Below are 14,710 nucleotides of genomic sequence, written 5' to 3' on the forward strand. Positions count from 1 at the left end.
AAATTTTATAATTTTAAGTCATTATTTCATTTTCTTTAAAATTAGTTATATTTAATTAAAAAAGAATGCTTTTGTGCACTTATCTGTTTAAAAGATGTTTTGATACAACATGCAAAGATTATGCAACTTGTTCTCTTAGATTTATTTAGTTTGCTAGAGTAGAAATCCATCAAAAGTTATTGCTCTAGTTTTTAATAAAATTTCCTTTTTAAATTACTACTAAATTACATTTGCAAGTTTCTTAATTTGTCCAATGTTTTATAATGTTACACTTATAATTTTTAATGATATTTTTTTTTTTAAATTTAAAGCAATATTACTTATTATATGCCATTAAAACAACAGCAAAAATAAATGACAATGGCATGTAGAAATTATGAGTTAAAACAAAATTCAACTGTAAAAAAAACCATGTAATATACAGGTTTTTAATATAAAAATAAATTAATATTGTATTAGATTTTAGGAGAAAATTGTTTCTTGTCTTAGTTACTTTATGTTAAATGTCAATATTTTTGTTTATTTTTCTAATTTATGATTAAATAATATTAGAATACCAAAAGCTGTATGATAAAAAAAAATTTTTTAAAAAATATATAGTATATAATTGACTTTTCTGAAAGTCATATGGAGATCCATTGCATTTAATGCTCTGGCATTCCTGATTTATTATTTTAAATATATTTAAGTAGCCTAATATATAAGTTTTAATATATAGTTTTGATGTGTATTTCAAATAATGTGTGTGCTTTTTGTTCCCTTTTCAACCTTTCCTTTTTTTTGGTGATGGATATTTTTATTTCAAGTAACAATAAATTTTTTGTAAAACTGTGTATTTTTTAATCTATAATTTCTAACAGTTCAAAGTTTATTATTTAATACCCTGTGCATGAAATTGAAATAATATTAAAAGAACCTCATCATAAAACTTTATTTAATCCATTGTTGTGATGCCTACTAACTGCTGGTACAAGCTCTGGTATATTGTGCCAAAATGTTAAAATGGCAAACAAAATGTCATTTAAAAAATAAAAGGCAACATGTCGATTTAACAGCTGACTAACTGTGTTTCACTAACAAAAAGCTTCATTAATTCAAGCTCTTTCCAACATTTCTATCCAAGGCATGTCATTTTATTAAATATGGTGTTGGATGAAACGTATAAACAAAACTTTTAAATTGAATTCTGCGATCTAAAATACCTTTTTCATTTTATCCCAAGATGTTGGACAACATTTGAATCCTGATGAGAGGACTGAAACTATTGAAAATGAATCTCACAATTTTGCTGAAAACAACCTGGCTGACAGATATCAAACATCATCGCCAGATTATGTTAATATTGGCCCGTTTTATAATGAACAAAATACCAGCTTTGTTCATGAAGCTGTCCCTCTTAATGAATCTTTTGAAATCAATCGGGCCGTATTAAAGCCATTAGAACAAGCATCAAAAATTAGCAAAAATGCACCACATGTATCTAAAGGGAATCAAATTGAATCTGGGAAAGTTAAAGCTGCAGAAAATCTTTATAAAGGATATCCCTCTGAAGAGCAATGGATAGATGATGACAGCGCTCACAATCAAACCTTAACCAGCATAACTAGCAAAGATACATATGACAGTGATTTAGAGTGTGATATTAAGCGAGAAGATTATTATAGGGCTTCTCAAATATTTTATGCATCAACACGTGCAAAACTTAAAGCAAGAGCAAATAAAATTAGTGTTGAGAGATCTAAAAAAGAATCTGCTTATGCAAATGTATCGATTGAGGATAAAAGTGGGCCAAATTTTGTGAATTTGGATAAAGATATCGGCATTCCTATTCAAGTTACTCCAAATAAATCTCCCCAAAAGAAAAAGCCAGACATTCTTGAAAGCAACAAATATATCTCATATGACAATTCTTTTAAAAAAGAAATGAATCATATAAGTGCAACAATGGAGGGGGAATCTTTTAATATAGGAAGACAACCTCATGAAATGTCTGAGACAAGTATTTTGGGTGCTGATGATGCACAGAATAACAGCCTGAAAAAAGAAGCAGATAAAAAAATGAGCTATGAAGAAATGAGAGGACAACTTTTACGAAAAAGAGAAGCTCCACCTCCAAACATTGTTCAAGATCGCATAAAAAAGTTTGAAACTGTGGACTATTCTAAAAAAAATGTCATACTTGGGCAGAAAACGAATTCGTTGCCCATTTCTGATTCTCGTAAAGAGAAGATTTCTTGTAGAAGCGTCGGTAAGAGAAATCGGCACAAAACGAGCCGCCAAAAAACCAATCGGCGTATCCTTTATAGTGATTCAGAAGCTATGGTACGCGGTGACACTGATGAAAGTTCTGATGACTTGACTATGAAGTCAGCACCTATTCTTCTTTCCCCACTATCGTCTGTACTTGCTGACTTAAGAAAAACTGCTGAAGCCGGTAAGGAACATTTTAAAGCTCCATCAAAAGAGACAGCTCCTATATCTAGTGCAATGAAAGAATATTTTCATTCCTTGAATGAATCAGAATGTCAGAACAAAAATAATTCTAAAACTCCCAAAGAATTAAATAATTCTAAAAGAAAACATTCTTATGAATCCATTGAATTACCTATCTTTAAGTCTTCTACCGACTCAAATGTCAGAAACTCAGATGAGGTTGAATATTTGCCCATGGATGGTCTAAAATCTTTCAACAAAAATGTTGCTAATGATGAGCCTGAATATGTAACAATGAGTGGTTTTAAATATCCACCATCATTATCAAATGAAAAATTCAAAAAAAGCTTACATGAAGAAGAGCATCTATATAATGAACCTTTTGCACCCCCTTCAAGCTTTCTTCACGATGTTTATGAGAAACAAAAAATGAGGCAGATGCAGTATCAAATGAAATCTAGCAGTTCAGAGGATTCATTAACAGAAAACATTTATGAAAAACCTTTCCACCGTTTTCCTTCTGGATCTGTACGAAGCTTGAGAAATGAATTTTCCCACAGATCCGTCCAAGAAACAAACTCTGTTCTGATGAGCAGTTTGTCTTGCTCAAATGTTACCTCAGTAGGTCGAAGTAATGTGTCTAAAATGGATAGCAATTTGCTGGAGAGAGATGTTAATTCCTTGTCAGTACCTCACCATTATGAACAACCTACTTTGAGTGTTTCTGTACCTGATCTTCTCCAGCTTCAAGAAATGAAAGATAGTGATGCTTCTGATGCTGATGATGAAGCGAGTAGAGATTTTGATTCTGTTTGTGGAGCTCGGTATCAGTCCTCTATATTAGATCACTTTTCTAACAGTGAACATAAACCTGCAAAACTAGATTGCAATTCATCATTTGATTCTGAAATAATTGCCGCCAATCTTGAAGATCTTCCTAGATTAACTGACTCTCATTCTTCTCATCATTATGAAATTCCTGATTATTTTCACCAATCAAGATCTAAAGTGAGTGAGGTGAAACCATTACTATCAGCCATTTGTTCAACTTCAGATAACGCTTCCATTTTGTCTTCATCTGAATATGATAAATACAGCAATAAAATTATTCCTAGTGATCTAGAAAAAACTTATCAAACTCAAAAATTGCGTGTTTACACAAAAGGTAAAAAACCTGAAGCACCTAAAATATTTCCCGTGCCATTCAATCTTGAAGAGTCAGAAATTTGCAAAATTCTAGAAAGGAAAGATTCAACTAAGTCACCTAAGCTGCTTGATGTCAATGTAAGCATACCTGCCGATACTATTTCTGTAGAATCTTATCCTGTCGATGGGGACTCGTTGTCTGAGAATGTTGCCTATGTCTCTAGATTTGATGTCAATCCATCTGGTTCTATAAATTTAGCTCAAACCGTTCCGTCCTATAGACCTGATGTTGTTCCTGAAATTCAAGTTCAGGAAAAAGTGCCAAACGATAAAGAGTCCCCAACTAAATCGCCAAATTCAGCTCCTTATTATTATTCTGACTTGTACTTCGCCAATGGGATTGGTTTCCTTCCTAGTCATTTACAATTTTTGAAGAAAAATGACATGCCACAAAATGATAAAGCTAGTCCTCCGAAAAAGAACGCTGCAGTTTTAAACAACGTGTATGCCACAAATATCTCATCATGCAAAGGAGACATAGGTAAAAAAGTAAACAAAATCGATTTACACCTGGCTCCTGACTGTAGAGATTCTTTCAATAACAAGGCTCAGATAAAGTACTGGAAAGGCGATGGAGCCAAAAGTAATTTAAGATGCTCATTAGACATTCTACAAAGCTCAAAATCTAAATACTTGGATGCTGAAAAAAATAAATACGAAGCAGGTCATACTTTAGAGAAAACTAGATCTAGCAATCCGATGTCTTATTTCAAACATAGGGCTTCTACGCCTGAGTTGAATGCTGGTACCTCTCAGTCAGGTGAACCAGTCTATGAAAACCTGGTTTTTCAACCAAAATTAAAACTTCAGAAGCGGTTGTCCCACTCGCTCGAGGGATTACCGAGTGCCCCTGAATTAACACATGACATTGCTCAAGAAAATGAAGAACATGTTTATGAGAACATTGAATACTTTAATTTATCTTCACGTAGATCTCAGGAAAATCCTCAATCATCTTCAGTTTTGGCACAAGATGACGAGTCTTCTCGTGTTATACAGGTCAGCTCTCAGGACACTTCTTCCTTTCCCCAACGGCAATTTTGCACTCCGGTGACCAAAATGACCAATTCTGTGTCTGAGATAAGTGTGCCATTGGTGCAAAATCAAAATGAAACCAATTGCTGTGAGGCTAATTTTTTAGGACAGTGTGCTATGGGCGGAGGAAATGAACAAAAAGTATTTCCTAAAAGTAAGAAATTACAAACTGCTATTATTAAAAATCCTCTGATCACTGATCAGGATGTGTTGTCCCAATGCCCTTTTAGCACTTCTAACAAATCTGGACACACAGATATTAAAGAAACACAAGGTTGTAATATTAAAGTTCCCCAAGAAACTTCAAATATTGAAAATTATGGAAAACACATTGATAAATATTCAGATAGTTCATCGGGTGCTTCTTCCTCATGTGATGAAGGTAATTCAATAGATCTGACTCAGTTACTGTGTTTTTAATTTTATTCTTCATTTTCAGGTTTTATTATTTTTTTTTAAAATTAACTTATAGTTTTATATTTATTTTTTTTAATTTTATCATCACCAAAAGACTTGTATATTTTATTGTATTTTTTTTAAAAATAAACCCTCTTTTTTTAACAAAAAGCAATTTAATTATTTAATTTGTTGCTTATTCCTCTTGTGATAGAAGAAATTTAACAGATCTGACTCAGTTCCTGTGTTTTTAATTTTATTCTTCATTTTCAGGCTTTATTTTTTTTTTAATTAACTTATAGTTTAATTTTTTTTAAATTTTAATTTTATCATCACCAAAAGACTTGTATATTTGAATGCTTTTTTTTTAATACCCTTTTTTTTGAAGCAAAAAGCAATGTGATTTAGTAGATCTTATTCCAAAATAATAATTTACTATTAGAGAAGTGAATTTTAGATTTACTAAAATACATGTCATTATTTGTATTCTATTTTTTATTATTTTTATCGTATAAGTCTTAATGGAAAATGGAGTTTGGTTTACAAAGAAATATTCTAAATTTATTTTATCCTAGATAACCAAACTTAAATTGGTGTTAATCTGTAGCTAATCATTCGACTAATAGACAATGAATTAAAAACAAGTATATTTTTTATATTTCCTTCATTTATTTCAAACAAATTAGCATAACTTACAAAAAAGTATTATAATATTTCAATTAAAAAATTAAAATACAATAAAAATTATTGTTGGCATTCTTAGCAGATGTTAAAAGTGTGTTCTCCATGAATAACAGTGTTGCAGTACTTGCATACGTATTTTGTCATTCTACCTTTCTTAGGTGGACAGAAAGTACTAATTTTGCATTTGTTCACCACACTTTTAGTTGTGTCTTCTCTGGATATTTCAATATTCAAAATATATTAATTTTTGTTGAACTAAACATTCAACTGTTAGATGACTATTACAGCAAATTTCAAAAAGTAACAAGCATACAGCTGTACATATCACCTTCATATTACTCACTTTATAAATCTCGAATTTGCAAAACTTTCTGGTGTTGGTAATCCATTAGACAAATGTTTAGTTACCGAAAGAATACAATAATTGATGTAAAATTTTATCTTACCTTAAGCTTCACTTTTCATTGCAAATGATTTTCCAAATGATTTTATTAATAATAATCAAAAAATATTAAGTGAATTTTTTTGTTTAATTTTTAATTTCTTTTTATATTTTGAAAAGTATTAAATGTAATTTAAAACAATTAATCTAAATTATATGGAGTTTCTTTTTATCAAAAGAATGTTAAATCTTTCTTATTTCCTCACGTATTATAGAATAATAATTTCATTATTAAAAACACAGGAAACATTTCCGGTGTATAATTTAAAATTTTTATTTTTGGTGGTTTGTAAAAAAATAACTACAGTACATTATCTTTTGATTGGTTTGAATACACTAGTGCTAGTTTTAAGGGATTAATAATCAAAATAATTACTAAATCAAATGATAAATACATTGAGAAAATCAGGAATAGTATTTAATTATTTAAATAATTGATATTCTTTATTATTTTCTTTAATTTATTCAAAGATATTTTGTCTGTGTAGCATTCTGATTTGTTATAAAAGACAACAAATCTGTTATCCTCATTATTGTGCATTTTGACAATAATATTTGTATTTTTATTCATTTAATTGAACTTATTTAATTTGTCTGAACCAGATTATAAAACTTAAAAAAATTAAATTTTTGTTGCAAATTTTGAACTATTAAAGTAATACACATAAATAAATGTATACTAAGCCTTTAACTTTGTTTTATAATTTTAAAGCAAACTTACAAAAAATATCATCAATTATTCATCTTTTTGTTGACTTTATCTTTATTGTTCTATATAATCTCTTTTTTTTATTTTGATTATGGCTTAGTGCAAGAACAACTTTGTCAATGTTTGAATTGTTATGTAATCAGCTACAGAAATTCAAAACTTAATTAGGCAAGATCAAACAAAATGAGACTTTAAGAAAAACAATAAAGAAGGAAGTTATTTTTGGCTGTGACTTAAAAGTAGACATCTTGATTAACTTTTTTTACTTACTTATCAAATTTCTTATATAAGATATGGTAGATTAGCAACACTGATGCACACTTTTGTGCAGTTGCGTAATTATGCTGTGAATACTTTAGTAGAAATTTGAAAGAAAGAAAAAGGTTTTTAAGGTGCAATTACAACTTTTAAATTTCTTTTTTTATATTTCAATAACATATTTTCAGAATTTAAACAACAACAAAAAACGATAATATGTTATTAATTATATGGTTTTTACCTAGTTGGATTTTGACTTTTGCTCAGTATAGTTTCAATTAACCAGAATTGGGCATAAAGTAACACATTGAAATGGGCATAAAGTTATTTATTTTTTAAAACTGAATGACTTTTTTTAAAATTATATGCCTTTACAAATATTGGTTTCACTCTCAAGTTAAAAATTAAGCATCAGACTTTCATATTAATTCACGTTTTAAAGTTTTTTTCTTTCAAATTAAAACGAGCTATTTTATCAGGTTTGTTAAAAGAATGTAATTCAATGTAGAAAAATTAAAATAGAAAATTAAGTTTTCATATGTATACATTAAACTAAAACAGGACATTAGCAAATGGTACCATCTTTCATTTTGTGAGTTGTTTATATTGCTCTAATGAGAGAAATAGTGCTATGCCTTATACTCCTTGTCCTAGTCCATTTCATTGATTAAAATTGATTCAATTTAAAACTTGTTCTCTGCTTGTCAATGCAGTAGAAATAAGCTATCTAAAGCGTATCTCAACCAAAAAAATATGTTGAAAAAGTCACGCTTGTTGTTTTCTGATAATAGTAAAGTGCTTTTTATATTGTTCTTTATATTTCCTTAAGAATCCTTGAACAAGATCATTCTACCGCAAATAAATTTAATACAAAAGTGTAGATACTTTTCAAAAATTTAAGAACATTCGAATACTTTCCTAATCCATTAAGGATTACCAACGTTTCTTTGAAGGATTAGTAAAAATATGCAGACTGTGACTAAATAATTTCATTCTTTAAATATATTTTTGAGAAACATTTTCAAAAGACATTCGGATTTACCATGATATATTAACTGATATTTGGAGAATGTAATATTTTAATACTAAAATCGTAGCCTACACAAGAAAGTGTCAAATCAGTCTATTCAACAAAGTTTATCCACTTTTTTCCAACTTATTATCCTCCATCTTATTGTTCAAAATTATACGTAATGAGTTTTAAAATTACGGTAGTTTCAAGTATTTTAACAACTCAAATTTTTAATATTTAAAAAATTTAATGTTGCATTTATTATGCTACTCGTACTAAGTTATATATAAATGTATAAAAAATTTAAGTAATAGAGAATTGTTATAGATTAAATTAATTAAAGTGACAGAAAGTTTTATCCCCGTGTTAGAAAATTATAGAATTAACATCACATGTACTACAAATTACAAAGAAATTATTATTAAATTCTTACCTAAAAATATCTATAGGTAATAATCATAAATTAAGTTTTTAGATTGCTTTTTTATGTGCAAAGATTTATTTATGTACTTTTTGTTTTAATTATCTGTATTAAACTTATCTGAAGTTTTTTTATTTAATTGAATTGAAGATACTATTTCGGTTCTATTCAGTGAAAATCTTGTGAAATTTTTGGTTTTTATAAAGCTTTCTTTGATCCAACATTTTTATAAGTTTTTTTAATCGGTCTATATCGTTTTTTTTAAAAATGTTTATTGTGCTTATAGCTTCTTTGGATTCTGACAACCCAATGTATAATCTCAATACTAGAGCTAAAATTGCTGAATTGTCTAAGAGTGTATCATCTGAAATCTACAAAAAAGAGGTAATACAATTATTTTTTTAATATTTATCCTGTTTATAAAAAATATTATTTTTCATTCATTCAAACGTAGCATAGTTCTTTTATGATTTAAATTTTTTTCTTGATATAAGTTTGACTTTTTCAGCCAGCTCATGTTCGTAAGCTCGTGCAGCAATCTGAGGGTTTGATGTGCAAAGGAAAACGTTTGAGTGTTTCAGCCGGAGATCTCCTTGGAAAAACGGTAGTTATTCACTTAAATGTTATATCCTTTTTAATTAATAAAATTAAATTTAATTATGAAGAATATTTGTTTTACATAGTGTATCCACAAAGTAATGTCACTGTAAAAGTTATGCTTTTTCCTGTACCCCTAAACTGGTTGTAATTGGTTAATGGGGCGGTCACCTTTTATGATTGTGGTCTCTCAGTTATCTCCAACTGTCCATGAAAAGACATTTTTGTGACACTCATAACTCCCCTATTAGTGGTCATGTCCTGATGGATGGCCATTTAATCTGTGTGAAACTTGGCAATTTTTGTATTGTAAACTTTTTCCATGATAAAAATGGCATTTTGTGATGGTTCTTTATCAAAAAGCCTAGTCTACTGATGGCACAAAGCATTTCTTAGAGGCTATAAAAAGGTCAGGTATGAAACCTGCAATGAAAATTTGAGGTGAGGTGTGCAGCTGCTTTTTTAAGCTCAGAGTATTATTTGAACTTTTATTTAATGGCAAAACCAACAGACATTCCGCATAATTGCAGATGATAGGAAACTTCAGGATGAAAACAATCATGCCAATCCACCTTCTATATGGACTGATTAAATTATGCTAATGGATCCCTAACACCCCTAAAGTACTGATATAGCCCCAGAATTTGTATTCCAGTCTCTAAAAACTCCCATCATTTTAGGACAGTTGGTATAGTCAAAAAGCTTGCACCAAGGTTCTAAAGAACATTTTAGAAAAGGCCTACTATGGTGCCATGTAATCTCATTAAAAAAAATTATAAATCCAGGAAGAAACTATTTTAAGTGCTCTACTTATTGGATCAATTCATGCTTTTTATTTGACTGAATACTCTTGAGGCAATGGCAAACCCCTCTATGAGTGGCCATGGCTGTGCTCCATGCCTTTGGTCCCATTTAACTTGTACTTTTCAGCACTTGTCAAACGACAGCAACATTTGACTGAGTGACATTATTTTTTAGACAAACTATGTAATTATCTTATATAAAAATATAAGTTTATATATATATTTATAATATTTATTTCTTAGCATGAAGAATTAGTTTTATTGCTGATTCAACTGAGAAGAAATCAAACTAAGATACTCAGGGCAAAGGAGAAATTGGAGAAGCAAATCAAACATTTTCAAGAAATGCCTAAGTATTTATTTCATATTATTACTTTTTCTTTGCCTTTTAAAATATCAAAAAGAAATGTTCATGTTATTTAACAATTGATATACTGACCACAAGGAACTGAAATGCGTTTTTTAGTTTAAAATGTGTAGGAAAATAATTAAGAAGTTGTGTAATGAAGAAAGTTTGTATTTTTAAAAAAAATATGAACATATTATTTGAAATCTTAAAGTTATCTGTCATAGAAGGCCTTTAAATCTTGTTGGTTTTTTTCTATATGTATATTTTTGACAATATTGCTTCTGATGGAGCATTAGAGTTAGGCACTAATTAGAGCTATTGCTTTGTTGGACTATCCCTTGTAATATCTTAGCTTACTCAAATTCAAACTGATAGTTATCAGCTTGTCTGTGAAGTAAAGAAGTAACTGCACAATGATTACTACATTGCTCATTGTTGACTACATCTAGTCGTTGGTCCCGAATTGTAGCCTGAAATTCTTGACCCTCTTGATTGACTAATGGCTGTTGCACGAATGCTTTACCTTACTTACCATATTTGATATTTTGTTTCTGCATGTGTTTATAAGTATGCCTGTGTATTCATTATTTATTTTTATTTTGTAAAGATAATAGTATAAACAAACAACTGTCTGCACTTAAATCCAAATAATAAGACATAATAGATACATTATTCATAATCACTTTGCATGTGACACAATCAATACATTATTAGAATGCTGTTGAAAATTTCATTCATTCTCTTGATAAAATTTAAGAATACTTTTCTGTGCCTTGGCTTTTGTATTTTATGAAATAATTTATTTATTTTTTAAATTCTAGCTCATATCAACCTACTTTTCATAACAGTAAAGATCTTCAAAAGCAGATTCAAATGTTAGAAAATCAGTATGATGTCACTCAGCCTTTAGTCTCATTGGTTGATAATATGGTGAAACTTGGAAGTTTATATGGCAGCAGCAACAGAAGAAGTTTTTCTCTTCCTTTGTTGGCAAGTTGAAACACTTTTTTATTAACTGATTTACAGTCATTTATTTATTGTTTTAAAGTTTGCTTAAATATTGTAATTGTGCACTTTTAAGAAATTTAAAACAAAGGAATTTACTGTGTATACGTTTTGAATTTTTAGGAATTGAATTGAAACTAAACCATAGCATTTACAAATTGAATTAATTGACCATAAAAATATTATGGTCAAGTAAAAGATTGAATAATAGCTCTAAAATAAAAGAAATGAAAGAGAAGAAATTAAAATTGTTGATTAAATGATAACTTTCTTTCTTGGTGTAAAGCAAACACTAATTTTACATTTATGTACAGGAAAACTTCAAAAATTGAATTGTCATCAGAAACCTAAAATGTTGCCAATAACCAAAAGCTGAGCTAATTCTAAAACTGACTAAAATGAGTTTTTTTAGCATGAAAACAGGCAAAAATAACTCTATTAGTTTTTATCTTTGCTGTGTTGCTAACTATTGCGATTTATCCGTAATTATTACTATTTCCAAGGTCAGGATATCTGTCTTATTGTTGAGTGATATTAAATTATGTTTTTTTTTAAATTTCCGTAATAATCTGTTTAAAATAAGTTTTTTATCTTCTCTTGACTTCTAAGAGTTATGAAATTTTGAAACTTAATCTTCTCTCTTTAGAGAAGAGCAAAGGAAAATAAACTCAAATCTGCAATGGTGTGAGCAAAAATTTCTGGTGCTTCAAATACCAGGTGATAAAAATCAATAAAGGCTTGTTCTAATTTAATCAAAAGCAGAACATAGATTTCAAGCTATTAATTTAATTTTATCATTTTATAACAAAGTTATGCATTTCAGTGTTGTATAATTTTTAATTTAGTACTTATATCTTTAAATATTACTTTTTTAATTGAATAGTAATTTATTGCATAATTATATAAATATTATATGCCTATATGAAATTAAGTAATATATGTAGCTTAAAATTGCTCTAATTTGGATTTTTAAACTCTAACTGTATATGTTTTTGTCTTATTGTATTTCTGATTATTGATATCTGGTTAGAAAAATTGGTACCCCTGCCTTTATCTTTTTCTTTCAAAATTTTTGAAAGAGGGATATAAGAGATGTCAAATTTGGTGGTAATTGATTTTTCTTTCTATAAAAATATAATAAAATTTAGAGGAATTTTCCTATCAAAGTTAGTGATTTTTTTTAAACCTTAGTTGGCTGAGATTTATTTTTCAACAAAGCTTTTTTAAAAGAAAAATAAATAAGTAAAATTGAACCTACTTGATGAGTTTTAATGTTCAGGGAACCAAAAAGGTTTCAGAATTATCAAAAAAAAAATTTTTTTTTTTTTAACTTTGAGCAATGCAAAAAATTAAAGCTAAAGTTAGATTTCTTTTACCAGGATTTAAAATAACTTCAAATTATTGAAGAATCAAGTTTTTATCATTGAAGTAATAGAATTTTGACTGTATTTAATTATTTTGTTCATTTCTGTATTTTAGGATACTTCTCAAGAAGAAGAAACAGCACCACCTTCTCAAACAACTAACAGTTCATATCACGTGCCAGAGTCAAATATTTTGAGCCAACTCCTTGCAGAAGAAAGTAATTTGCAGGTAAATATGTTGTAACAGTTTTATTGCATAAAATTTAAAAAAATCAATTCTCATTAGTCATGTGCCAGGCTTTCCAAAATTCTAATTTATAAAAGATGTAAAACAAAAAATAATGATAATAAATAAATATGGATATCAATATTTATTCTGTTTTATGTCAAAAGATTTGTATCGCTGGTGTCCAGTTTTCAAGGAAGGTTGAATTGAAATACTCAGTCATAACAATTCTCTAAATTTCACTCATGTGAAAAAATGTTTCTTATATTTGCTAAATATCTGCAAAAAACAGTTATTTTTATCACTTTCTTATTTTTCAACTGTGGTGAATTTAAATTGATAATGATTAATAGATCTAAAATAGTGAGGGCGATTTTTTGAGACTTCTAGGGCGACATACACCCACTGTTCCTCTCCCCCAACACTACTCATGATTTGTATCAAAGTCCGTACAATACAAACTATATTTTCAATTTGTGATGATTTAAATTAAATCAATCATAGCATGGGATTTATCTTAAAGAATTTAATGATGTTATTGGTGAATTAACTTGTCATTGCAGAAAAGAATAAAGTAAAAGCAGTAGTGGGATATAGCTCACTGCAAGTAGTAAAACTACTGTAATTGCTACTTTTCTTCGTAGTTGGTAGTGTATTGTGCTACTTTCTAAAAAAGGTAAGGTAGTGCTGAGTAATGCGTAGTAAAAAGAACGGTATCTTATAGCAATTTCTGGCTAACTGTTACTGTTAGTTGAGTTAAGAAACAAGGTTCAAATGCAATTAATTTTTTGATTCTGATTGGAAAAAATCTTCATGGGTCTGTTAGTGGATCTGATGAGACAGCCTTTATGACATTACAATTAAAAGCTTATCATTGGGGTCATACCTTCAAACGCTAATGTACACTTGTAAACATAGATGTTATTTCAATGGATGGGAACATATTTTCCCTGTGCTTGTCAATGTACTTTATTTCTTAAATTATAAAAAGTTCATAGTTTTTACAAAATTGCAAACTTTTATTTCCTAGTATTCCTGAAATGAAATATTCACTATAGAGAAAGACACAAAATGTTGAAGGCTGATAGAACAAATTCATAAACAAATTTAAAATAATACAGAATAACAAGCTGGCTCATATGAACATGAATAAATATTTCTTAATAATTCCTCATGTTTATATAAGGCAATTTTTTTATTCAGAACCATTTTGAACATGGGTGCAAATTAGGTTTGTCTCCTGAAAATAGTGAAGTAGTGACAAAATTTCGAAAGTAGTTTGTAGTCAATGCATTCTTAAAAAAAAGTAGCTACAGTTAACTACATTTGCAATTAAACAATTGTAGATGTAAATAACTACAAAAATCCAAACACTGAATAAATGGTTAGTAAAACTGGAAATAACTATGATAATTTGTTAATGTTTTTATTGCTACCATAATAATTTTGTAAAATTTAAATTTTATTTATGTTTGTAGTGTAAATATGCTAACTTTGTGTATATTAATGGAAATTTTTTAATTCTAATTTCAGAAGCGTATTAGTGAAATATATAGTCTTGATAAAGGGCTTCGGTATGAAACAAATAGTATATCATCTTTACATCAGGATAAGGTGAGCTATAATCTAATATTTTTTTAAAGTTATATTTTATTGGTATGCAATTTTATTGTTTCAGAAAATGTAATTAATTTACTTAAGTTATGAGATTACAGTGTAGATAGAGGACTGTCATGGCGCTATTCAAATTCTCCATTTTTTAATATTTTT

General features: G+C 28.6%; 1 protein-coding gene across 1 annotated transcript in view; it reads left to right on the forward strand.

Moving 5' to 3' along the window:
- LOC107436237 (uncharacterized) overlaps positions 1 to 14,710 on the forward strand; it is a 47,946-nt gene that overhangs the window by 15,275 nt on the left and 17,961 nt on the right. Inside the window, exons 8-14 of the mRNA XM_043051047.2 lie at positions 1,223 to 5,056; positions 8,883 to 8,980; positions 9,105 to 9,200; positions 10,240 to 10,349; positions 11,167 to 11,335; positions 12,830 to 12,943; positions 14,474 to 14,554. Of these exons, the coding sequence (XP_042906981.1) occupies positions 1,223 to 5,056; positions 8,883 to 8,980; positions 9,105 to 9,200; positions 10,240 to 10,349; positions 11,167 to 11,335; positions 12,830 to 12,943; positions 14,474 to 14,554 (4,502 nt within the window). The remainder of the gene's footprint in view (positions 1 to 1,222; positions 5,057 to 8,882; positions 8,981 to 9,104; positions 9,201 to 10,239; positions 10,350 to 11,166; positions 11,336 to 12,829; positions 12,944 to 14,473; positions 14,555 to 14,710) is intronic.

Source organism: Parasteatoda tepidariorum, chromosome 1 (assembly GCF_043381705.1).
Source record: "Parasteatoda tepidariorum isolate YZ-2023 chromosome 1, CAS_Ptep_4.0, whole genome shotgun sequence".
Classification (NCBI taxonomy): domain Eukaryota; kingdom Metazoa; phylum Arthropoda; class Arachnida; order Araneae; family Theridiidae; genus Parasteatoda; species Parasteatoda tepidariorum.